Here is a 24,606-nt window from a genome sequence, read left to right on the forward strand (position 1 = left end):
CAGGAATAGTTGCTGCTGGCGAGACTAGAAACTCTGACGATGATGTTTGGTACTTGCAGCACAGCTTCTCGTACAGGATTCCGCAACTCATCGCCTTGGCTTCAAAATGTACTTGAAAGAAGCGGAGTCGAATGTAGAGCAGTGTGAGAGGCTCATTATTCCAATCCTGCCATCAAGAGCAGCCAGACGAGAATGTATAGACGTCTAGCTGTTCAAGCGCCAAAACACCTGCATAAGACCGAAGCGCGAACTTGATTTTAAAGCTGGAAAGGAGGACAATCCACAAGATCCTTCTGCCCAAACATCTTCTTGCTGCCAATCTCACTCCGCTTGATACTCTTCCACGCCCGCTTCCTCATCTCAGCCTCGAACTTTCCCATGAGCTCGGTCGTCAAACCCGCTTTGATGATCTTCGCAAGCGCTGCGGCATCACACAGAGCAGTCATCGCACCCACGCCACCGCAGGGACTCATAGGATGAACGGCATCACCGAGTGCCGTGATATTGGGAGTTGGCTGCCAAGCGGGGATATCGCACACGGTCGAAGCCACACGCATCATCGAGGATTGACGGCGATCTTGTAGTTCGAACAGGGAGCGAAGTGATGTGTGCCATTCGGCGGTGACGGCAAGCGACAAGTCTGCTGCTGTGCCCGAGACTTTGGCAGTGGAAACGTCAGCGTCGATTTGCAGGTCGAAGCGTTCTTTGCGGCCGATCAGAGCCCAGTAGACGTAGTCCGCGGGGAGCTCTGGGTGAAGGTTTCTGGTCTCCGCGCTGAAGCGAATGGGCTCGATGAGGACGGTGATGGGGCTCTCGCCGATGAGACAGGATTGCAACATAGGCGCAGAATCGGAGGCCACGGTCATCCAGCGGAGCCCCTTTTCTGGGAAACGCTGCAGCAGCTCTGGTGTCATGACAGTCTTGCCGTAGATGCAGGCGGCGCCAGTGTCGACGAGAGGGTGGTTGGGTTGGCGATTCTTCCGCACAACGGAATGCAGGCCATCGGCACCAACGAGGAATGATCCTTCAATGGATGAGCCGTCCTTGAACGAGACCGTGATGGTACCATCGGCTTCGTCAGTGATGTACGAGACCATCTCCTTGCCAAAGGTGATTTTGTCTTTAATGCCACTCATCAACTGATTGCGGAAGACTCGTCTGTCAACGGTAAAGCTAGGATAGAGGCCCATCTTTCCGCTAAGGCCACCGCCAGCACGGCTGTGGACTATGTTGCCGTTGAACGGATTGAAGTCGGTCTCACCAATGGTGGTGACAGCGCAAGAGGTAACAAAAGCCGCATATGTGTCCGTGTCCAAGCTTTCCTCGAGAGCTTTGGCAGCGTCGGCTTCGAGCTTCAAGCGGTAGCCTTGAGGGCGAGAATCGACTGCTTGATCGCGCTCAAAGACACGGAATGGGATGGATGCCTTTTTGAGAGCCTGCGCAAGACAAAGACCCCCGATGCCGGCTCCCATGATCAACACCGGCTTGTCGGCAGTGGTAGGATGGACAATGACGTTGGACGGGATGGCGGTTGGGACAGCTGGTACAGTTTGAACAGGCACATGCGGAGGGCTGGGAGGAGCAGCACTTTCGAGTGTGATCAAACCCATGACACTTTCATGAGGCTGGTGGACGTTTGTGATCTGCAGCACAGCGGTGCTTGCAAGAGCTTTCCAGTCGTCAAGTTCTCTCTCCTTGGCGTTGAATACCTGCATCATGGTAAGATCTCGAATGCGCAGCTGCTGCTCCTGCATAGCTGGAATGGTGCGAGGTTGCGGGAGGATGGTGTCCATAATGACCACTTTGGCACCGGGCTTCAGCGAGGCTTGGATGTTGGAAAGAATATTCTTGGCGTCTTTGTCTGGCCAATCGTGGATGATCATGCGTAGAAGGTATACATCGGCATCCTTGACTGGCTGAGGACCGAAGAAATCGTGGTCCATGAAGCTTATGCGGCCTTTGACAGATGCGTCGAGCCGATGATCAGCCTCGAAAGCCGTACGAGCCGTAGACACGGACTCTGGCAGGTCTTGTACGATGAAGTGGAGGTGAGGGAACTTGGATGCAATAGCAATGCTCAAATGACCGTGCGATCCACCAACGTCGACCACTTTGGAGCCAGCCGGAAGAGCGGCCCAATCGAACCCATCGACTGCGTGCTGCAGACTCCATGTCTCGTTGTGTGCGACGTTACGCATATATGCAGCGAAGAGATCCGTCATTGCGGGAGTCTGACGCAAATGGTCGAAGAAAGGCAGCTTAGAATCCAGGCCCAAATTGAACGCCGTCTGGTCTTTGGCGGACGTCTCTCCCCACATCTTGGTAGCCTCTGGCAACTTGTAGGCAGTGGGAACTGAATAGTTGACCATCCATCGAGCCCAGTTGAGGAAGCTCTGATCCCGGGCGAAGAGGGCAGAAATGCGACTGTGAGCGACGACATTGGGCCTGGGCTCTTGAAGGAACCCGTTGCAGATAGCCATGCGGGTGATAGCACGGAGCTGGCTCCAAGGCACTCGAGCCTTTGCCGCCAGGTCATTGTAGCTGATCACGCCATTCTGGGGGATGTACTCGAGAATGTCGAGGTTGATGAGCCACCTGACGCATGTGAGTTCCTGGTACTACGTTGCAATGCCAGTCAGCTCCTTTCGAGACAAAATTTTCACTGCATTGATGGAGACTCACGCCATTCTGCAGATGTTCCAAGTACTCTTCAGGTCGAGTGCCTAGTCCAACAAGGCTTGCTGAGGCCTCTGTGAACTTCTTTCTTGAGATCTTGATTGACTTAGGAGCAGCGTCGAACGGGTCGCGGGGCAACCCAGAGCCATCAGCCTCTGGTTGTCGGTTGGTCTTGAGGTACTGAAGGAGTTGTGCGGAATGAACGTTGATGGCCTCCAGAGAAGCCTGGAATTCATCTTGGAAGCCCATAGCTGAAGAATGGCTGCACGGGTGGACACCTTGGGCACACGTCTTGTTCCTGGAGGGATAATAATGGTACTGTGAAGACACATGGCAAAAGCCGCCGTAGCCTTCAATCGGAACTGGTTGCCGCGCTCTGATGACGGTCGGGCAAAAGCATTGTATGTGATCCCCGAGTTGCCGCAAACGTGGTCCCCTGTACTGACACTACTAGCGCAACTCGACCATGGAACGGAACGTGGTCCAGAATTCGGGCTAGAGGTTGAGCCGTGCATGCTGTAACGTGTAGGCACGTGGACTCTCATGTCATCGAGACATGTGACTTTCACGAGGCTGAGTGAATCAAAGCCGGGCCGCTTTACTTTTGAAGAAAAGTCGCCGAGGTTGGAGAGCGGCGACAGCACAGTGGACTGAGAAAGCAGCTTGCGCTGATTGGTCTTGACTTTATGTCCCCGTGTCTTGTGAAGGCTTGAACGTGGTTGTGCTGCTTGTGTAGGCTTGGTTCCCATCCTGCTGCCATGCGGTAGCCGGTGGCAAACAGCGGCGAGTTTCTCGTAGTTGGAGCGGGGAGTAGCTTCTCATCCACTGGAATAGTTGCTTGAGCGGGCATTTAGGTAAGACTGCCATGCTAGGTATAAGTGGTGCTGGGGAAAGGAGAATGCGTGTGCCAGGGTAGCCTTACTACGCTCTCTCCATTCATTGCCTCAACGCAGCAGCCAGTCCTAGTGCTGGACGATACGCCCGCTCACCATGGGCAGCAAATCCCCGACCGTGCAGGTGTATGCGTTTGGTGATCAGACGTACAACGCCACCGACATTCTCTCCAAGCTGCTTCGGACTCACGATGACCCAATCGTTGTCGACTTCCTTGAGCGCAGTGCCTCGACGCTGAAGCACCAGATTAAGCAGCTCCCAGCAGAACAGCAGGCAGCCTGCCCTCGTTTTGCTCGCCTAGCCGACCTTCTCCCGTACTATCGGGCAGGCACGCTGAATCCTGCACTCGTCCAGGCCTTGACCTGCACTACTCAGCTCGCAGCCTTTCTCCAGTACGTGTGCCATTCCAGTCCTGTGATACTTTCTCAGCTTGCGTACTAATATATTTGATCGCAGGGAAAACAGCAGTGGTGGCCGCAGCTATCCCACAGCTGAGAATGCCTGCCTTACGGGTGTATGTACTGGTGCGTTGGCAGCAGTCGCCGTGAGCTGCGCACCCAGTGTGGCAGCACTCCTACCTCTCGCTCTCCATACCGTCGCTGTCGCACTTCGACTTGGTGCTCTTGCTTGGGACGTGGCGGAGCGTCTCAACAACCGCGACACAGACTCGGCGGCCTTCGCGTCGTGGACGTCTGCCGTTGCCGGTGCCAGCGCCGAGGACATCGCTGAGCAGCTCAGGCAATATGCCTCGACAAAGGTAAGATAAGTGAAAGAGCCACAGCCTTGTTGTAGCCCTTGTTCATCGGGTATGTCTTGTCCAAATGACTGACGTTGGCTGTTGTTGTTGACAGGGCATGCCCGCGACGGCCGCTCCGTATCTCAGCGCGCGTGTCGGGCCCACCCAAGTCTCGATCTCGGGACCACCGTCCTCTTTGGCCGCATTTCTCTCCACCCTTTCCCGGCCAGCGTTCCTCTCCACGCCGCTCCCCATCACCGCCCCCTACCACGCCGCCCATCTCTACTCCGCCGCCGACATCGACTTGGTGCTAGGCAGCATCGCTCCGAGTGATGCTTGGCCTACCACTCGCATCCCAATTGTCTCTGCTGGCGGACGGAATGATGGCGAGAGCAGCGAGCTGTCCCTCTCCGCCGCTTTCCCGGCTGCGCTGGCTGAGGCCGTCCGTGACTGTCTCACACGTCCCATCGCCATACATCAATGGCCGGCAGCGATTGCAGAGCAAATCAAGTCTCGTGGCAATGACTACTCTGCGATACCACATCCTGTTGCCCTGGCGTTTGCCGACCGCCTTGGGCCCTTGATCAACGCCCATCTTCCCTCGTCGTCATCGAGTCCGTCTCCCCAAACATCAGCTCTTTCACTTCCTCCATTGGCTGATGGCCATGGACGGGCTGCTAAGTCACCCATTGCAATCATCGCTGCAGCGGGCCGTTTCCCTCAGGCCGACAGCATGCAAGCCTTCTGGGATGTGCTTTCCCACGGCGTTGACACACATGAGCTGGTAAGCCAGGCTGCATATTTTGGTCGAACGTTGCGTACTAACAATTCACACAGGTTCCCCCATCGCGATGGAACGCTTCCGCTCACGTCGGTGATGAGAAAGTGAAGAATGTGTCTGGCACTGGTTTCGGTTGTTGGTTGCACAACGCCGGCCAATTCGATGCCGGCTACTTCAATATGAGTCCGAGGGAGGCACCTCAAGTTGATCCAGCTCAACGTCTGGCCCTTCTTACGGCCGCAGAGGCCTTGGAGCAAGCAGGCATTGTCCCTGATCGTACGCCATCTTCCCAAAAGAACCGGGTCGGTGTCTACTTTGGTTCCACTAGCAACGACTGGATGGAGACCAACAGCGCGCAGAACATCGATACCTACTTCATTCCAGGAGGAAACCGCGCTTTTATTCCCGGACGAATAAATTACCATTTCAAATTCAGCGGGCCTAGCTACACTATCGACACCGCCTGCAGCTCAAGTTTGGCTGCTCTCCACATGGCGTGCAATGCCCTCTGGAGAGGAGAGATTGACACTGCCATTGTTGGCGGAACTAACGTCCTGACCAACCCAGATATGACGGCCGGACTGGACCGTGGCCATTTTCTCTCAAGGACTGGCAATTGTAAGACATTCGACGACAATGCTGACGGATACTGTCGTGGCGAGGTAAGACAGAAATCGAAGTATTCTGCTCCTCACCAACAACTACTGACTTTGCTCTAGGCCGTCGTCACTACCATTCTCAAACGTCTCGACGACGCAAAAGCAGACAAGGATCCTATCCAAGCATGCATTTTGGGCGTCGCTACGAATCATTCAGCCGAAGCAGAGTCCATCACACGTCCTCACGCAGGAGCTCAACAGGAGCTCTTCGAAGGCCTTCTCAGAGATACTGGTGTTAGTATCCAGGACATTAGCTACTGCGAAATGCATGGCACTGGAACGCAAGCTGGAGATGCCGGCGAGACGACATCGGTAGTCGAGACTCTGGCGCCCTTGACGGCACTGGGCCAACCAGTGCGACCAGCAACATCGCCGCTACATATTGGAGCAGCAAAATCCAACATCGGACATGGCGAGGCTGCAGCTGGAGTGACAAGTCTTGCCAAGGTGCTACTCATGCTCAAGCACTCTAAGATCCCTCCCCACTGCGGAATCAAGACCAAACTCAATCATCGCCTGCCTGACATCCAGGCCAGGAACACCTACATCTCCAGGCAAGGGACCGCATGGCTTCGGCCACAGAATGGCAAGCGACGTGTGCTCCTCAACAACTTCTCGGCCGCCGGTGGAAACACCGCCCTCGTGCTGGAAGACGCCCCCGAGCAGGAGCCCTCGAGCGAGCTTGACCCACGCCAGCACCACATTGTGTGCGTGTCTGCCAAGACTGTGCCTTCGCTCATCAACAACCTCCGCAACTTGATTGTTTGGATCGAACGGCAAGACCAGTCCGACCCTCTTCTCTTGCCACGGCTCTCCTACACCACCACCGCTCGCCGCATGCACCTTCGACACAGAGTGGCGGTCACAGGGTCCAGCCTCGACCAGATCCGCAACGCCCTTCAAGATCACTTGACCCGACGAGAAAACGGCGATAATGGCCCACTGGTGCCAGTCAAAGGACCAAACTTTGGATTTGCTTTCACTGGTCAGGGTTCGCCTTTCCCTGGTATGGGATCGGATCTGTACGCTCGCTTTTCCTCCTTCCGAAACGACATCCTGCGCTACGATCAGCTATGCATTCAGATGGGGCTGCCGTCCATCAAGATTGTGTTCGAAGACGAGACGACTTTTGAAGCGGCCTCGCCCACACTTCTACAATTGACGCATGTCTGCTTTCAAATGGCGCTCGCTCGCCTGTGGACATCGTTCGGAGTCACCGCCAAATCGGTCGTGGGACACAGTCTTGGCGAGTACGCTGCACTGTTCACATCTGGCTCGCTATCTCAAGCCGATGTAATCCATCTCGTTGGCAGCCGTGCACAACTCATGGAGAAGCATCTGGCTCCTAGCACGCACGCCATGCTTGTTGCATTTGCCAGTCAGGAGAAGGTGGCATCGGCCATGGCTACCTCTGACGCACAGTATGAGATCTCCTGTATCAATGGCAGAGAAAACATTGTGCTTGGTGGCCAAGTAGCGCAGCTCGAGAAAGCTCAAGCTCGCCTCGAGACCGAGAACATCCGCTGTTTCTTCCTGAAGACTCCATTCGCTTTCCACACTTCGCAGGTTGATCCGATCCTGGAACATTTTAGCACTGTGGCCAGCGGGTCAAAGATCGGTCAACCCAGAACGCCTGTCATCTCACCAATGCAAGGGACCGTGCTTCGTGACAGTTCCCAATTCGAAGCGGACTATTTTGTTAAGCACTGCCGTAGACCTGTGGACATGGTGCGATCTTTGACCGCTGCCAAGCGAGAGGGACTGATTGACGACACGGTAATGCTCGTTGAGATCGGTCCCGCTCCTGTGGTCACTGCTGTCGTCAAAGATGTAATTGGCTCTTCGACCATGCAGACATTTGCGTCGGTCAGGAAAGGCAGAGATACGTGGGAGCTGCTCACCACTGCACTCTCCAAGATGTATTCCATGGGTGCCAGCATCGATTGGTCGAGGTACCACCAAGATTTCGAGGGCTGCCAACACGTTCTGGAGTTGCCTGCGTATGGCTGGAGTCTGAAGGAGTACTGGATGCAATACGTCCACGACTGGTCCCTGCGGAAGGGCGAACCGCCACTAATTGTGAGCTCTCCGAGTCTTGAATCGTCTTCCATCCACAAAGTCGTCACCAACACCATCAGCAATGGTAGCGCCGACGGCGAACTGGTTGTGGAAGCCGATCTCAGTCGTGACGATCTTCATCCGATGGTGCAGGGGCACCAAGTGTACGGTGTTCCTCTTTGTACGCCATCAGTCTATTGCGACATTGCTCTTACAATTGGCGAGCACATCAAGCAAAGCACTGGCATGGCAGCAACCGCGGCGGTGGAAGTCGCAGAGATGAACATCCAAAGTGCTCTCGTGGCCAATAACAGCGGCAAGATGCAACTGCTGCGCACTGTCGTCAAGTTTGATGCCAAGAAGAGTAGTGCATATACCACCTTCTCAAGCGTCAGCGAAGACGGCAGCAAGGTCGTTGAGCAGCATGCGAACACTCTGATCCGTTTTTCCGACCTTGAACAGTCGAAGCGTGATTTGAAGGACGCCGCAGTGAAAGCGCAAACTCGCATGAGTGCCCTGAACGATCAGGTTGGCACTGAGGCTAACACATACCGTTTCAGCAAAGCCATGATCTACAAGATGGTGGGCCAGCTGGCTGACTTTGACGAGAAGTATCGCGGGCTCTCTGCCATTACTTTGGACAACGACAACATGGAGGCTGCTGGTATGGTCACATTCAAGGGCATTCCCAATGACGGAAAGTTCCACACCAGTCCCGCATACCTTGACGCTCTTTCACAGCTAGGCGGCTTTGTTATGAATGCCAATGAGGGCGTCGATCTTGACAAGGAAGTCTTTGTCAACCACGGGTGGAAGTCGATGAAATTCTTCACGAAGCTCGATCCCGCTATGACATACTACACTCATGTCAAGATGACTGAGGGTGAAGACAAGCTTTGGACGGGAGATGTGCTTGTCTTTGATGACAAGAAGAAGCTTGTTGGCATCGTTGGTGGAGTCGCGGTGAGTTGGTCATTTTCACTACACTCGTATCATTACTGACATCTTTTGCAGCTCCAAGGCGTCCCTAAACGCCTAATGCACTACATTGTCACAGCAGCTAACAAGAAGGTCTCTGGTGATGCCAGTAAGCCTGCCGCGAAAGGCACTCCCAACAAGGTTGCCGCAAGCACTGCAGCTGCCCCGGTCGCAAAGACGACGACCACTACTACCACGAAGAAAGTCAAGGCGGCTCCAACCGGTGAATCGCCTCTGGTCACGTCAGCGCTTCAGATCGTTTCCGAGGAAATCGGTATGGAGATCAGCGCTCTGACTGACGACATTGTCTTCACAGACGCGGGACTGGACTCGTTACTGTCCCTTGTTATCAGCAGCAGGATGCGGGATCAGCTCGAAATTGACTTCGAATCCGCCCAGTTCATGGAGATTGGCTCGATTGGGGCTTTGAAGAAGTTCCTACGCGAGTTGGGTGGCGGAGCGGTGTCCAACGAGCACGAGACGGTAGAAGTCGAACAGACAGTAGTAGAAGAGGACAAGCAGGAAGCCACGCCCCCAGCCTCAGACGCCAGCGATGAGGAGCAGTGGCCGAAGATCTTAGACATCCTGTCTGAAGAGAGTGGTATTGTCACCAAAGACTTGACGGATGACGTTGCCTTTGCCGATGCTGGTGTGGACTCCCTCTTGTCGCTCGTGATCACCAGTCGGTTGCGCGATGAGCTGGATCTGGACCTGCCTGACCGAGCACTCTTCGAAGACTGCACGACTGTTGGTGGCCTCCGCAAACACTTCGCTGGGTCCGACGGTACTTCATCTCCGGCCGAGCCAGCCGTGCAAAATGCCGCTCTCGTCGCAGACACGCCTGCCACTGAGTCAGTGCCTCCAACTCCGTGGTGGTCTGATTCGGAGGAGGACCCCCAGACCCAGAACACCACCCCTCCCAGTGAGCTTGATGACATTCCTGAAGAAGAGATCGGCAAGTCGGCTTCTGCTCCTCCGTCTGCAGAGCGCATCGCTCCAGCATGGTCCATGTATCTGCAAGGCTCCCCAAAGCGCTCCACCGAAACCCTGTTCCTCTTCCCAGACGGCTGTGGTGCCGCCACATCCTACCTCAATCTGCCTCGAGTGAGTGCCTCGACAGCAGTCGTTGGTTTCAACTCCCCATTCATGAAGTATGTCAACCACATCAACTTGTCACTTATTCCGTTGGCTAACCTTCTTCTCTCTCCAGGACTCCTGAGAAGATGTTAGACCGGAAGCTCCCTGAAGTGGTAGACTCCTACATCCAGGGTGTACGCAAGCGACAGCCTCACGGTCCGTACCATCTTGGTGGCTGGTCAGCAGGTGGAATCCTCGCCTATGCCATCGCACAACAACTGATGGCCATGGGTGAGAGTGTAGCAACGTTGCTCCTCATCGACTCTCCACCGCCGACTAAAGGACTCGATCGCCTGCCTCAGCGCTTCTTCGACCACTGCAACAGTGTCGGTCTCTTCGGCACTGAGATGCAGCGTGGAAACAATGGACCTCCAGCGAAATCTGGACCTCCACCAGCACCCCCCGCATGGCTGATGCCTCACTTCCGCGCCACGATTGAACTCTTGCACGAATACGTTGCTCCACCTATGAAGCCCTCAAGCCTCCCCCGACCCAAAGTCACTGTGATTTGGGCTGGCGACTGCGCCTTTGACGGCAAACACTATGCCCACCTTCCGCCTCCACCACCGGGCAAGGAGCATGAGGACACTGATGGCATGAAGTTTCTTAGTGAACGGAGGAAGGACTATGGTCCGGATGACTGGGTGAGTCTCTTCCCCGGCATGGAAGTCACGGCGAAATACGTCGAAGGAGAACATCATTTCAGTATGATGAGGGATGCTGGTGCCGAGAGCCTGGGGCCCATGATGAGGGAGGCTATCAATTTGTAGATCTAGATTGTTGAGAAAGAAAGAAAGCTGTTCCATGTGGTACCTTTATATATTACAAGAGATCGACGAAACAACACAAAGCATTTGCTTTTGTATCTCATCTGGTGGCATGCGGTCAATTTTCGCCGCACCGCCAGTTGTGACCATGACGAAAGCGAGATGCAGGTACGGTTCAAAAGAGCTGCCGAGCTCTCTTCCACAAAACAAGTATATACACGTCCCGTCGATCATTCAATACAGAGAGTGATCATGAACTTTCCCTCATCAACCTCTCCAAAGCCCCTCGCCATAATCGCAGGTGTGGGCACCGGCTTAGGGGCCTCAATCGCCCGGCGCTTCGCAGCCGCTTATACCACCGTTCTGCTCGCACGGAAACTTGAACATCTCTTACCGATTGAGAAGGGAATTACAGATCGCGGCGGAGATGCATTCAGTGTGGCCTGCGATGTTTCGCAACCGGAGAGTGTGAAGAATGCATTTGGGAAGATCGAAGAGGTGTTTCCGGGCAGGGCGTGTGCGGTGGCGGTTTTCAATGCTACTGGCCCGTTTGTGATGAAGAGTGTGCTGGACGTTGAGGTTGAAGAGTTCGATAAGGGGTACGGGGTCTCTATGTACGTTGCATGCTCACCTTCTAAAGAATTGGGTAGATTGATTGACCATGGATGTAGGAAAGGAACCCTCCTCTTCTCCCAACGGGCCATTCCTCTCCTCCTCTCCTCCTCAACCTCTCCCCATCCTCCGACCCTAATCTTCACGGGTGCCTCCGCGTCCCTCAAAGGCTCTGCGCTCTTCTCCATCTTCAGCGCCCCCAAATTCGGTCTTCGCAGCCTGGCTCAATCCATCGCACGCGAATTCAACCCAAAAGGCATTCACGTCTGCCATGCCGTTATCGATGGGCCGTTGGACGTCCCTTGGGCGAAGGAGTATCTAGGTGGAAAGACTGACGAAGAAACGATTGATCCGGAGGAGGTTGCGGAGACGTACTGGGCGTTGCATTGTCAGGGGCGGAGGGGTTGGAGTTTTGAGGTTGATGTTCGGGCGATGGGAGAGAAGTGGTAGATTGTTCTATGCAAATTGAATCAAGACAGCTCAGTGCTCAGGTCATGAAGAACTCCATAACGGCAATACTTGTTGGCCTGCGCCTCCTTCCAGAATCAAAGTATATCTTAGATGACATAAGGGGGCTCGAATCCATTCCACTCTCGATAGGCCAAAGGCACCTCCGGAAAATCATCAACGCCATCTACAAGCACCATAGCCATGCCCCCAGATAGATGAGTCTGTACATGGCAATGAAACAACCACACTCCAGGACTATCCGCTTTATACCTGATCGCCGTCCATGTATCCGTCGGCTCACCCTGGATCTCCACCGTGTTGAACGTATCCAGGTAAGGCGGCGTTTCCAAATTGAATTTTCCTTCGGGTAAGTGCTTACTGGCTTCCTCGACGGACTCCCAGGGAAAGTTGCCTTTGCCCGAGCCGATCAGGAACATCCTGTTCCCATGCTTGTGCATTGGGTGGGCCTGGGCGAAGGGTCCTTCCGTGACCATAATGATGTCGACCCACTCGTCTTTGTTTGTTTTCAGGATCAACTCCTCATCGCGGGAGATATCGTTAGGATTCTGGAGCAGGAGCGGAGGATCTGTCCGCTCACGGCTCATGTTGTAGCCGTGCTTGCCCGTCATGGTCCACTCATAGGCGCCATAGGGCCGACCGAGTTTGCGAAGCAGGATCTTGAAGGTCTTGTCGGCACGTTGTTTTGGGCAGACTGCCGGGTAAGGCTTCGTGTCTTCTGGGATGAACGACACGACGTCTTTGTTGAGTGGGTGCCCAGCGAAATCGATCTTAGGTTCAGCCCATTTCGCTCTAGTATTGGATCCATCGTAGGCCAGCTCTCCGAAGCCGCCTAGAATTTGGTTGAGATAGCTGTTGGCGATGCGGATCGTGTAGCGACCTGGTCTTTGATCTAGTTTGATCATGATCGAGATCCTGCTTCCAGTGTTCACCAAGAATCGATCAGTTTTGATGGGCATCACATAACGTCCGTCAACAGCGAAGACGGTAGGCTCATGGCCATCGATTGAAACCTGAAGAGGATAGAGACTGCCGGGATTGATGAAAGTCAAAGCAGCCCAGCCCAAAGAACTGTTCACGTTCAGCGTGAAGTTGCCTCGATCGTTCTGTCCGCCTAGACATTGATCGTAGGCTGTCGGAGGAAGACGGTCGAGGTCAAGGTCAAAGTCACCCTGGAATTCTTGCATTGCGGGAATACATCCTTTGTGAGTGACGTGGTCGACACCCAGGTCGTGCAACATCTGGCGCACAACCGGATGCGTCATGTTGTCTAGAGCGTCATTGTCGAGACAGTATTGCGAGCCGATGCCATTGATGATGATCGCATCGATGCATGCCATGTCCACGTTGGCAGCTGACTGTATAGCATGGAACTCCGTAGAAGTGAATTGGGTCCAGTCAGAGATCATCAGCGTCTCCATGCTGGTTTCTGCTCCCGTCATGGCGACTTGTTCGCCTTGCTCTTCACTCATCAGATGGAACGGCCGCGGTTCCTCCTCAGCTGGCTCAATGATAATTGCTCCATACATGCCATCCATCATCTGTGACCTTGCATGAGCATGGTAAAAGTATACTCCAGATTCTTGTGCTTGCCATTGGTAGAGGTAGGAAGCTCCAGGATTGATCGACGCTTGGGTAAGGCCAGGGACGCCATCAGACCAAGGCGAGTTGCTCTGACTGATGCCGTGAAAGTGTACAGATGTGCCTTGTTCCAAGTAATTTCGCACTAGAAATTTGACATCGTCTCCTTGCTTTGCGTGTAGTGTTGGGCCGACGAAGCTGTCGTTGATCAGAATTACCGGGCGCTCGCCGATGCCAACGGGATTTGCAGCGCCATTGGACAGGTGAATCTCGAAAGTGGTCACCCTGGACCTGGTTTTGATGGCTTGCACTTGTAAGATTAATATGGCGAGAACTGTAACCAGAGGACTCCAAACAGATGACATCCTTGGGCCGCGATAACAAGCAGAAGCAGGTTGAGTTCTTCAGGTCTTGTAAGTCATGCGCGTTAGTGACGCCGTCGCATCAAGTAGCAAACTAAACACTACCAAATTTTGTTGCAGTTATGGCCATAAGCTGCGAATCTGGATCGATTGCCACTCTGAAGCAAGTTCGGTGACTTCGACCACCGAGTCGGCAACCAGATCACCGGCCTTGTACCACAGCCTAGTAGTTTGGCCAGAGCTATCGAGAATACCTACATTCTCACTCTCCTCAGTTGACGTTGGCGAATTCTGAAGTTAAAATTTCTTGCAGACACAATGCGCTTTCAACCGCTTGCCAGCTGTTTCTTCGCTCTGTTGGGCGAGGCTGCGGCGGATTCGCTGCGCTCTGTCCTTTCTTCGCGCAGCTCTTTTTCCGATCTTTATAACGTCCTGCACTTTCACGATCTGCTCAAAGACATCGATCGAATTCAAAATGCGACATACTTTGCACCCAATAACGACGCGCTGAAGTACTTAGCTGACTTCGGCATTAACCTCACAACGGCGGATCCCAGCATTGCTAGAGCACTACTCTACTATGGTCTCATCGATGGGCAACACTCCGTCGAGTCAATTCTTCAGGACGACGACATCCAGCTGGTCCAGTCAGCACTGCACCCGCCCTTGTTCACTAACGTGACAGACGGCCAGGCTCTCAAGCTCAGGACGAAGAGAAACGGCGAGCACTCGACTGTTGTGCTTGAGACGGGCCTGCAAGTCCTTACGAAATTAGTGGAGACGGACATCAGATTCGATCACGGCGTACTTCATGGTACAAGCACCAACATGGTTCTGCCACATAACATCTCGGAGACCTTGAACCTTGGAAATCTTCATGAATTCCTACGTCTGGTCAAAGTCACAGATCTCGTGCCAGAGCTGGAGAGTTTGGCAGACGTTACGTTTCTGTTCCCACATGATAAGGCCATTCAGAAGCTGCGGCCAGTCCTGGACATTCTGAGCCCTATTCAACTCGCCGCTTTTGTTAGAAACCATGCCATCCCAAATCACGTACTGTATGGTAAAGTGATCGGGAGTGCAAACAAGACTCTGCAAACTGTTGCAGGCGGGAGTGCAACCATTCGACGCTACGGCAAGGGTCAAGCCTACGTCAACGACATCCCAATCGTTCGCGAGGACATCCTTATCTACGGTGGCGTAGCGCACATTGTCGATGACGTTCTTTTCCCGGATCCCCGTGAGTTTCCCCATTGACAACGAGAGCTGTTCGGACACTGACAGCAGAGCTTATAGATGGAATTCCGGGCAGCATTTGGAGCGAAACTTCTGTCTCTGTGCACGACGAAACGAGTCTAACAAGCTGGGAAATGTCGAAACTCCAATGGGCCGGCTTGTTTTGCTTCGGCCTGCTTGCAGCAACGCTGTTACTTAAGAAGACAATCAGTAAGCGACATTCGTTCCGGCGAGTGCTTTCGGAAGAAAGCAACGACGAGCGCATGTACAGCGACTACAAGGTCCTTGTGTGAATGAGTTGTCACCTCTTCAAGCCAGAAATCGTTGATGCTTGTTGGGTTGACTCGGAAATAGTATTATACTTATACTCACCCCCACTACAATGGCATGGCATGAGCATTTGTTTCGGAGAACGCTCGAGCAAAATCGAATCTATTAATTTCGAAAAGCTTTACATGACATGTCAGCGAGGTCAAAGTTCTGGTGTGAGAATTGAGCATATGATTCTCACAAACCCCGGCTTTGAGAGATGGAATAGCTCGCCATGGAGAGACCGAATTGGTCTCTGTCTGACTATACTGTGATGTTAGCATACGGAAAGCAGAACTAGGGTAATCTCAGGGCAATACTAATATCATATTGTGATCGTTGAAGCAAGTTCTGCTACGTTACGTATACATACGATTCGCAATCTAACTAATTTTGCGTCTTCAGCGTGCTCACCTGTCCTCTATGTCGGTGGCACCCATCGACTCCGTGCTCTTATCTTCTCGCCATAAACGTAGAACAACACTGGAACGGGTGCCAGCACAACGGCTAACAGCCCAAGAATGCTAGTACCCCATTTGACTCCGATGGAGGCGTACATGGAAGTGCTATAGCAGTCAGTCGTTTGGTGTCCCAAATGCTGGAGTGGCGAAACTCACGCTAAGATTGGAAAGCCAGCCGCAAAGAGCGAGCGGAGGAAAGTGTTGGCAGCGATTGCAGAATTCGCGTATATCCCGTAACAGTCGACAATGTAGTTCATTCCTTGCATGTTAACGATGTGAATTCCGTAGCCCGTCGGTACACCAGCAATAATCTGCGGCCAAGGGTTAATTGAGGCTGAGCTTGTCCATGCAAACCAGAACATCCCAATAGGAAGAGCTACAGCTCCAGTCATCATCAGCAAAAGTCGGGTCTCCTGGGGCCGACCCTCAGCAATATTTGGGGACAGCCAGGTGTTGTTCGTCGCGGATATGACCACTCCAGCAAGAATAATCCCAAGAAGGAGAGCAATAAGGGGCAAGCTTGCCGACGTCTGATCCCAGCCTCGTTCTTGCATGAAAGATGTTGGGTAGGCAAGGAAAAAGTTGTACAGTAGGCCTTTGCCCGGTTAGTACGTGCGAGAGATAATGTCATTGATTGACTCACCAAAGCAAACGGAAATGTACAATGTGATGAGAGCAAGTATCGGCTCGAGGACAAGCATGCGAATCGGTCGTAGAAGATATCTTTCGGCGAAGTCGCTTAGCGTGCTTTCGTTCTCATCCCAAGTTGCCCTCAGTGCCCAGTTCTGTGTGAGGTGTCGAAGGCGTTTGGCTCTCTGAGAGAGAAGCAGAGGTGAGTATGTCTCCGATAGCAAAGGGAAGGTGCCAATGATCACGACCACTGAGGCAATGACTGTGACTGTCTCGATCCTGTTCTACATCAGCGGACCCGGAAACCTGGTGTCTTTGACGGATGCATACCATCTCCAACCCAACGGGCTGTTGACGAGGACTGACGCAATCTGCATGGTAATATGAGCTTCATGAACCAAGTGTCGTCTTGTACACAACTCACAAGAGGGCCAAGGAGTGGCCCAATAGTTAGGAAAGACCCCACGGCAGGCATGGCAAAGCCTCGTTGTTTAGGCGTCCATATGTCGGCTAAAGTACCGGAGAGTATGGAAGATGGAGCCGCACCAAAGAAACCCTGCAAGAAGCGAAGAAAGAAGATCGTCGTGGGGCTTTTCGCATCAATGACTGGTATGTGGAGGAGCGTGAAGTTGAAGAAGGCTATAAGTATCGGCATGCGTCTGCCGAAGCATTCACTTAGCGGCCTGGGTGAAAACGTCAGCGTTCTAAAGACTACAGATGCTTGAAATGGAACAGAATTAACATACCCCCAAAGTGCTGGTCCCAGCGCGAATCCAACCATGAAGAGTGAAGTGCAACCAAACACAACCGTCTTCGGAGGCAAATCAAATTCTTTGGCAATGACAGGTGTAGCAGCTCCAAAGGACGACGAGGCAAAGGTGGTGACGAGAGCATAAAGGGCCAAGGACACTGTGATGAGCCATTTTCGTACCAAAGGCAGATTTTTTGGATCCCCTTTATCGTCCTCGTCGCACCAGTCTACCACGAATGTCTTGCTTCTGATCACCTCAAGGACCTGTTCCTCGAGTTCTTCGGGATCGAGCGATCTGTCCGAGGACTCTGGTGGCGACTGAGAACCAGACCTGAAAGATATCAGTGGACTCTTGGCTCCGTCGAGCGTGCCGTAGGACTGTTCGGATGCCATGCTGTTTGTGCAGGTGCTAAACGGAGGGGAAGATTAATTGATAGAAAGGACAAGTGAAAGTGTGGCCGGAAGGGTCGTTGTTTCACCCAAGACACACGTGAGTGTGGTTACTGTTGAAACTCTTTCCGACCATTCGCCTCGATTCTAGTGTCTTGGTGAACAGTCTCCGTACTGCTCGTCTTCCACATCATGCATCGCAAACCGTTCGGGAATTGAAAGTCGGGAAACGGTCGTCGATGCCGAAAGGCTTCGCAGCGACAAAATAGGAAATCATGCCATCAAGCCAGCCAATCACAACTTGGGGGCATCGGCTCGTTGATGAAGCCGGAGCCTTGGTATTGTGGTAGAAGGCAGATAGTCAAACTGCACACGTTCTGCCATATTGTCGAACACCTTAAACGTCAAAAAGAATGTTAGCTCTTTATTGTCAGACTCTATCGCTGAAGATGTGACCATTGCACATCAAGAACTCATTATCGAACAAGACCATTATCTTGATCGTGGAGATCAACTACAATGAGATGAGACGAAATCGGTAGGTCTTCTTGTGACTTCATAGTGGTTCTACGAGATTTCTTTGAGTACACATATTGGTGATCATGCGAGAGTGGCACTTTCATTCCCAACAGCCCTTGTTACCCATGCAGTGTCTAGTCAGCAGACTCGTCCTCCCAGAAGCAGAAGCACCTCGTCTCAACACTCCTTCGTGGCGGGCCGAAGTCCTCAGGCGTGGGGAAAGCAGAGTGCGGAAGACGCCTGCAGACTCCCTCTTTCTTGGAGTCAAACATCTTCATCACGAGGCATTCGTCTGGGGTCATCTTGGAGAAGAAATGCCATTTGTGCTCGCCTTCCTTCTCAGGAGGTCCAACCTGCCACATCTTGTTCTCAGGAGGAGTCATGGGCCACTTCACTGGAACCAAGTGGATGGTATCGTGGAGTTGTTCCTCTGAGACCGTTCGAGCGTCGCAAAGCCCCAAAGGCTCGTTGTTGACAACCTCCAGCGGGCGCCAGATGTTGATGACGGACCACCTGGTCTTCTCCATGACTTTAGCCTCCTCAGCACCCATGTCAAGATACAATCTCTTTCGAGCTCCAGAGTAAGATTGATCGACGTGTACAAATCGAGCGGAAGCGTTGCCAGGAGTCATTTCCATGTCCGGCTTATCCTCATCCTCGCCGCTCGCTTTTGTGGCATCGTAGCCTCTTCTGCGCGTCAAGCTGCTGATAACGAAGACTCGAGAACAGCCGGTCCTTATCAAGTATTAGCATCGACATTTTTTCTGAACGGAGACAGTGGAGATTTCGTGTACTAACACTTTCTTCAAGAGCTTGACACAGTCCTCGTCGTAGGCGCTGCCCCTCAGTGGAACTACACCATCTTCGTTGAGCTCTAACCCTGGTGCTGGGGCATGCTCCAGCTGGAAGCCTTGCACGTCAATCTTGAATTGATCCTCGTGTCCACGCTCGTCATAGATCTTGACGGGGAACGGGTGGTACTTTCGACGCAGCTGCCCGTAGACTCCACCCCAGATGACTTCAGTTCCACCCATGGTAGGGTCGAGTCGATAGTTGAGAACCGCATCGACGTACGGTTTCTCTGGCTGGAGTACTGCTGCAGCCATGCTGAAGAATCCAAGACAATCACAAGGGCTAAGCCGTTCGAGAGAACAAATGGAGAGATGACGACTACTTTGTGGTAGGAATGAGGGAGCATGGTTCTTAATTGGGCACGAAACTGCTACAGTGAAAGCGTCGGCGTGCTTCGAGCACCGAGCGGCAATGTCGGGTTTCAGATTCGGCGTGCAATCCTGACGTATGCCGGTCCATGATCCCGCACTGTAACAATTTGTTGAAGCTGAAGGTCAAGCAACGCAGGGCATTTCCCAATCGCAATGAGCGTTCAGTTCAGACCAACATGATCAGGAAACCTATTCAGCTCAAAGGTCTTCATCACACTTACTGATACCGAGATCAGTGATCAAACACGCTCCTTCCTTGGATCTGTCAATGCTAACGGAGTGATGAGCCGCAGTCAGCCTCGGCGATCATTTACCGGTAGCCTTGCAGCTTCGATGAGCTCTCGGTCCAACCAGTACCCAAAATCATTTCTTACACAGTCAGTGAATGGAACATCCCATCTGATACAATCAACCATGTCGTCCGCTCCTAATGTACTCGATTACGACGTCGTAATAGTAGGGGGCGGCTTCTCGGGATGCTACTTGCTAAAATTGCTGCGAGACCAGGGGTTTGCCACCGTGCTGATCGAAGCCAACTCTCGCCTTGGTGGTGTCTGGTCTTGGAGTTGCTATCCCGGAGCCAGAGTCGACTCAGAACTTCCGTACTACGGATACTCCGATCCAGCCATATGGAGTACCTGGCAGTGGACTGAGCGATTCTGTTCGTATCGTGAACTTCGTGGCTATTTCAATCATGTTGACAAAGTTTGGCGACTCTCGCCTGATGTTGTCTACAATACCAAAGTGACTAGGTCCCAGTGGCAAGAAGATTCTGGGACCTGGCTTATCTCCACTGCGGAAGGGCAACAGCAATATAGATGCACCTGGTTTGTGCCTGCGACGGGCACCTCCTTCAAGACGAATGTTCCAGACTTGAGAGGCAAAGAACTGTACCAAGGTTCCATGCTACACTCTTCAAAGTGGCCAGAGTCCGGATTGGATTTTACCGGGAAGCGTGTTGCGATCATCGGCGCAGGGAGCACAGGAGTTCAAATCATGCAAGAGGCAGCAAAGAAGTCGTCGAGGGTGGTTCAATATTCGAAGACTCCCAACTTTGCGTTGCCAATGAGACAGCGGCAGATCAGCGAGGAGGAGATTTACCATACGAAGTCTCATGTTCCCCATCTTTTCAAGGTACCCGACTTCCTTGCAAAGAGACTCGAATGTTTGAATCACTCAGACTAACGATTTTCCTGAAAAGGCCTGTCGCAATACTCGGATTGGTTTAGCTGTGACCAATACTGGCAAGAAGACATTCGACGTATCGGATGAAGAGCGGGAGAGGATTTGGGAAGAGAACTGGAAGCGAGGAGGTTTCAACTGGTAAGTCAGAGTTGTTTTCAAGTTAATTGGATCCTTCTTTTCCCAGATCCTAAGTATCCCAGGTCGCAGGGAGGTTTTACAGACACTGTGTTTGAGAAAGAAGCAAATCTGGCTGCGTACAACTTCTGGCGCAAAAAGACTCGAGCAAGAATCACGGACCCGGCTAAGGCAGATGTACTTGCTCCAAAAGAGCCTCCATACTGGATCCTCACCAAGAGACCGTCGTTGGAACAAGTAAGCACCTGAAGTAGTTCTCACGACGGCAGAGGGAAGAAACTGATCTATATTTAGGATTACTTCGAAATGTGCGATAGACCAAACGTTGAGCTCATGAACTCGCCCATCGAAGAGTTCACTGAGAAAGGTATTATCACGAGGGACGGTCAGGTTCGTGAGTTCGACATCATTGTGTTCTGCACTGGCTACGATGCGGTCACTGGCGGGCTTCGCACTATGGGCATAAAAGGCAGAGACGGAATAGACCTTAACGATAAGTGGAGAGACGGCGTACGAACGCATCTTGGTATGCTCGTCACTGGGTTCCCGAATATGTTCGTGGCATATGGACCACAGGGTAAGTCTCAAGTTCGCGACGAGCAACGATCCTCAAGGCTGACATCTATAGCCCCAACATCACTCACCAACGGTCCTACATTCATCGAGATCCAAAGCGAATGGATCGCAGAAACCCTTTCTACACAGCGAGAGCAGAAGCTTCGCTCTATCGAGCCCAAGCCAGAAGCCGAAGAGGCGTGGCGCGAAGCGTGCAGCAAGATCGCTGAGGCTACTCTTTTGTCTCAGACTAACTCATGGTACATGGGTAGTAACATTCCAGGAAAGCCGCGTGAATTTTTGATGTACCTAGGCGGCATCCCCGCCTGGCACGAGGCTTGCAAGGAGGCTTTGAAAGACTGGGATGGGTTCGATGTTAGAACTTAGAAACAGAAGAAGCCATGAGTATAAACTTGAGCGAACGATGCCAAAGGACATGCCGGAGTAGAGGTAAGCTGGATTTTTGACGTAGCACGGACGATCGTTTATCTACTTTTCGTGTAAGACTTCTCCTCGAAGTGCATTCCGTATAGTAAGTGAACTCTCACCTGTTGATGGCATTGTCATTCTTGACTGTACGTTTCTCGGTCCAGTGACTGGACAGATGAGCATCGATTGTGCTGAAACCATTTTGCTGTACAAAGCACGTAGGTAACTACGGAGACTGACTCCCCTGACTTAAGTACAGATGGATTTCCTGTCAAGATCAGCTTGTTGACAAGACGAAACACTGCTTGCCGAGGGAATGATCAGAAGCTGCTTCCAATTTCGCCAAACACTGTGTTGCTTCAAATGCAGCTCACCAGCCTCTAGTGCGCCAGACCGGCGACTACCAAGAATAAGCATCAACATCAAGCTCAAAGATGGTCTTCTGGTGCTTTCCAGCTTCAATAACAGCCATACGAGCAGCATCGCACAGTCCTCCAGGGCCACAAACAACAACCCCAACTTTCCTCCAACCTGCCGCAGCCTCAGCCTTCAACAACTCCAAGATATCGAGTCTCGTCCCGATCCTCACGTCTTTCTCCGGTATAACTTCGAGAACGCTGCTGAGAGAGCGGACCAGGGATTCAGCGGGCGTCTGTACGCTCCAGGCGAGTTTGGTGTTAGGATGAGAGCCCACCCAAGGTACCAAACCAGAAATACCAATTCCGCCACCAATGAGTAGTAGACGGTCGGTCCGTAGAGCGGCTTTGTAAGAGTTGTTGTGATAGGGACCGTCTAGGAGAGTAAGTAGATTCTGGCCATGTTTGAATAGCCTCGTTGTGCCCTTCGACTTGCGAACGAACAGCGTAATCCCTGCGCTTGTCTTGTTTGCAATGATTGGGGTCGATGCGCTTCTTTGGTCTGTTGGTGTGGCGAAACCTGAGCTAGAGTTTGAGCCGTCTTCACCTGATACGTCGCTAATCTCCTTTATGTTGCCGTTGCCTTGAGCTTTTTCGAGGTCGCTCTGCGACGGACCCTTAGGAAAATCTTGCAACAACGCAGAGGGAGTCCACGAGAATGGATGGTTCTCCCAAGGACGCAATGGATGAAGTGTCGGGAAGTGAACGTATACATGCTTGCCTGGCTCAGGATCCCATCTCACCCCCTTGATGTCGATTCGTACAATGTCGTTGGCAAGTTCTGTAACGTCGGCTCGACGCATGCCATTGTAGACGATGCGGAAAAGTCGAACTACACGATCGAAACCCCAGAAGGCAATGGCTATGTAGAGCCAATCTTGTGACTCGTTGTGGTAGCGACCAATTCCATACGGGATGAGCCAGATGTGATACCAACAGCCGACGATGGTGATGGCCGCCAAGACGATGTGCGAGACTAAGAAAGAGTTGTATGACCACTGCCGGATCTTGGTCCCGCTGAAAACGATGAGGAGCACAGTTGTCAAAGTAGCGACAATCCCCCAGATCCAAAACTTTTCGACGACTTCAGTGGAATAGATTCCAGTTCTGACTGCCCACACCCATGCACAAATGGAGTGGACGATGGCCAGCAAAAACCATAAACGAGATACCCATCGGTGCATCATGATATAGGTGGTGTGGCTCCAGTTGGTTAGGTAGAGGAGCACATTGTTTCTGCCCGCGAAAAGGACCACAACTGGAAGAATCGCGTATCCAAATGTGCCACTTCGTTGGGTGACCAGATCCAGATTGTTGTTGTACCGTGTTGTAGTCCCGTCCAGAGGCTTAGTCTCGTATATCGACATCAGAATGATGGTCGAGGCGAACACGATGAAGATATAGACAGATTGTCCCACTGTAGGTATGTATCCGTATAGCCACTTGTGGAGCTGTATATGCCGGGTGCCAAATAGAGGCCTGTAGACAACAAAAGGCTTTACACGTTCGATAATGGAGTGCACGCCTGGGATCCAATTAAGCCAAGTAAGCAAGATTGGAAGGACCAGGAAGGTGACTAGCAGAGCCAAACTACAAGCCGTTAGGATATAAATGACTCGAAGTCGGATTCAGAACGTGGTCTACTCACCCGTATTGCGCCTGTCTCTGTACAAGTGGATCTATGCCTTCTTGAGAGTCATACTGATACTGGTAAGTACTCTCGTCGACAAGGGCGGTGTAGTTGAGCGTCCCATAAGGCATGATGACTTTGGTGGGCGGATCTTGGATCTGGTTCAAGGATTCGGCATAAGTCCATTTTGGTGTCGCCTGGATCGGCTTCGTCGTGGTACCTGTACCTGGATCGCAAACGACATCGCTTTCCCACCAAGTATCGATCTTGGAAGCCTTGATGCTCGTACCGCACTTGGACTGAACGCAATAGGCAAGTGTGGTCAGATAGTATGTGTCGTTCGCATAGCAATCCGGCGAGGTAATGACGCTGTCTTGACGGCCGAGGGTGCCGAACTGCTGAGTCGAGGAGCATACCAATGCAGTCTCTGCCAGTGTCCTTGCACAAGCCTGTGCACAGATTGGGTCGCCTGAGTTAGACCCCAAACCAATGATCCATTCTGCGGCGACCTGGCTTGAAATCGAAAGGCATGCCAACTGGAAAGTAGTTGTGATCCGCATCTTCATTCAGCCGTTCTGATGAAAGCAATAGAGAAAGCGTGGCAGGCGAAAACAGGTACTCCAGCCCCTGCATCTATAAAAGACTTCAGCGGCATTGGCATGCACATGACTATGGCGAGAGAACGGTGACCGAGGTCAAGGCATGTCAGAAGTCCACGCCATAACCTTCGCAAAACAGCATTTGTCGATTCCACTTCGTCTACAGTCGACATCGGGGCCTTTCCTGCCGCCGGTCAGCAGCCCGGGCATCATTCGCCGTATGTTCTGGCCTCGAGCTTATTCCAAATGCGCAGTAGCCGCAAATCCATCCTGTGCGGTTCTTTGAAGGCCGTCGTATCAGAACAGGTCCAATGATGATCGATGCGCTTTAGTAAGTTGAGTTTTCGGGCCAGTTTGCTACGCCAAAGGCCATTCAAATTCGGGGAAGAGTTCACGCCTCTTGCCAAGGGACTAACAATGCTACTTGCT

General features: G+C 52.5%; 9 protein-coding genes across 9 annotated transcripts; 4 read left to right on the plus strand and 5 right to left on the minus strand.

The window, feature by feature from the left end:
• Positions 1–257: 257 nt before the first annotated feature.
• Positions 258–2,925, minus strand: M409DRAFT_62405 (uncharacterized protein; the record flags this gene model as incomplete). The annotated part of the gene is made up of 2 exons (XM_033815160.1): positions 258–2,618; positions 2,683–2,925. 2 exons carry the CDS (start codon positions 2,923–2,925, stop codon positions 258–260), a joined length of 2,604 nt encoding a protein of 867 aa, XP_033673540.1.
• A 741-nt stretch (positions 2,926–3,666) lies between these two features.
• On the plus strand, positions 3,667–10,689 carry M409DRAFT_35442 (uncharacterized protein; the record flags this gene model as incomplete). The annotated part of the gene is made up of 7 exons (XM_033810399.1): positions 3,667–3,962; positions 4,027–4,327; positions 4,422–5,090; positions 5,144–5,749; positions 5,807–8,767; positions 8,819–9,933; positions 9,993–10,689. 7 exons carry the CDS (start codon positions 3,667–3,669, stop codon positions 10,687–10,689), a joined length of 6,645 nt encoding a protein of 2,214 aa, XP_033673541.1.
• Positions 10,690–10,938: 249 nt separating this feature from the next.
• M409DRAFT_62407 (uncharacterized protein) lies at positions 10,939–11,748 on the plus strand (the record flags this gene model as incomplete). Its single annotated transcript, XM_033815161.1, has 2 exons — positions 10,939–11,300; positions 11,358–11,748. The coding sequence occupies 2 exons, from the start codon at positions 10,939–10,941 to the stop codon at positions 11,746–11,748; spliced, it is 753 nt and encodes a 250-aa protein (XP_033673542.1).
• A 107-nt stretch (positions 11,749–11,855) lies between these two features.
• On the minus strand, positions 11,856–13,712 carry M409DRAFT_16616 (multicopper oxidase; the record flags this gene model as incomplete). Its single annotated transcript, XM_033803688.1, has 1 exon — positions 11,856–13,712. The coding sequence occupies one exon, from the start codon at positions 13,710–13,712 to the stop codon at positions 11,856–11,858; it is 1,857 nt and encodes a 618-aa protein (XP_033673543.1).
• A 315-nt stretch (positions 13,713–14,027) lies between these two features.
• M409DRAFT_49204 (uncharacterized protein) lies at positions 14,028–14,966 on the plus strand (the record flags this gene model as incomplete). Its single annotated transcript, XM_033811176.1, has 1 exon — positions 14,028–14,966. One exon carries the CDS (start codon positions 14,028–14,030, stop codon positions 14,964–14,966), a length of 939 nt encoding a protein of 312 aa, XP_033673544.1.
• Positions 14,967–15,675: 709 nt separating this feature from the next.
• On the minus strand, positions 15,676–17,489 carry M409DRAFT_49205 (uncharacterized protein; the record flags this gene model as incomplete). The annotated part of the gene is made up of 6 exons (XM_033811177.1): positions 15,676–15,820; positions 15,872–16,310; positions 16,359–16,624; positions 16,676–16,716; positions 16,770–17,028; positions 17,092–17,489. The coding sequence occupies 6 exons, from the start codon at positions 17,487–17,489 to the stop codon at positions 15,676–15,678; spliced, it is 1,548 nt and encodes a 515-aa protein (XP_033673545.1).
• A 650-nt stretch (positions 17,490–18,139) lies between these two features.
• On the minus strand, positions 18,140–19,111 carry M409DRAFT_16619 (uncharacterized protein; the record flags this gene model as incomplete). The annotated part of the gene is made up of 2 exons (XM_033803689.1): positions 18,140–18,740; positions 18,804–19,111. The coding sequence occupies 2 exons, from the start codon at positions 19,109–19,111 to the stop codon at positions 18,140–18,142; spliced, it is 909 nt and encodes a 302-aa protein (XP_033673546.1).
• Positions 19,112–19,642: 531 nt separating this feature from the next.
• M409DRAFT_62411 (uncharacterized protein) lies at positions 19,643–21,490 on the plus strand (the record flags this gene model as incomplete). Its single annotated transcript, XM_033815162.1, has 5 exons — positions 19,643–20,362; positions 20,430–20,551; positions 20,614–20,785; positions 20,843–21,125; positions 21,177–21,490. The coding sequence occupies 5 exons, from the start codon at positions 19,643–19,645 to the stop codon at positions 21,488–21,490; spliced, it is 1,611 nt and encodes a 536-aa protein (XP_033673547.1).
• A 442-nt stretch (positions 21,491–21,932) lies between these two features.
• On the minus strand, positions 21,933–24,138 carry M409DRAFT_16621 (uncharacterized protein; the record flags this gene model as incomplete). The annotated part of the gene is made up of 2 exons (XM_033803690.1): positions 21,933–23,538; positions 23,597–24,138. 2 exons carry the CDS (start codon positions 24,136–24,138, stop codon positions 21,933–21,935), a joined length of 2,148 nt encoding a protein of 715 aa, XP_033673548.1.
• Positions 24,139–24,606: the final 468 nt, after the last annotated feature.

This window comes from Zasmidium cellare (assembly GCF_010093935.1).
Source record: "Zasmidium cellare ATCC 36951 unplaced genomic scaffold M409scaffold_2, whole genome shotgun sequence".
Taxonomy (NCBI): domain Eukaryota; kingdom Fungi; phylum Ascomycota; class Dothideomycetes; order Mycosphaerellales; family Mycosphaerellaceae; genus Zasmidium; species Zasmidium cellare.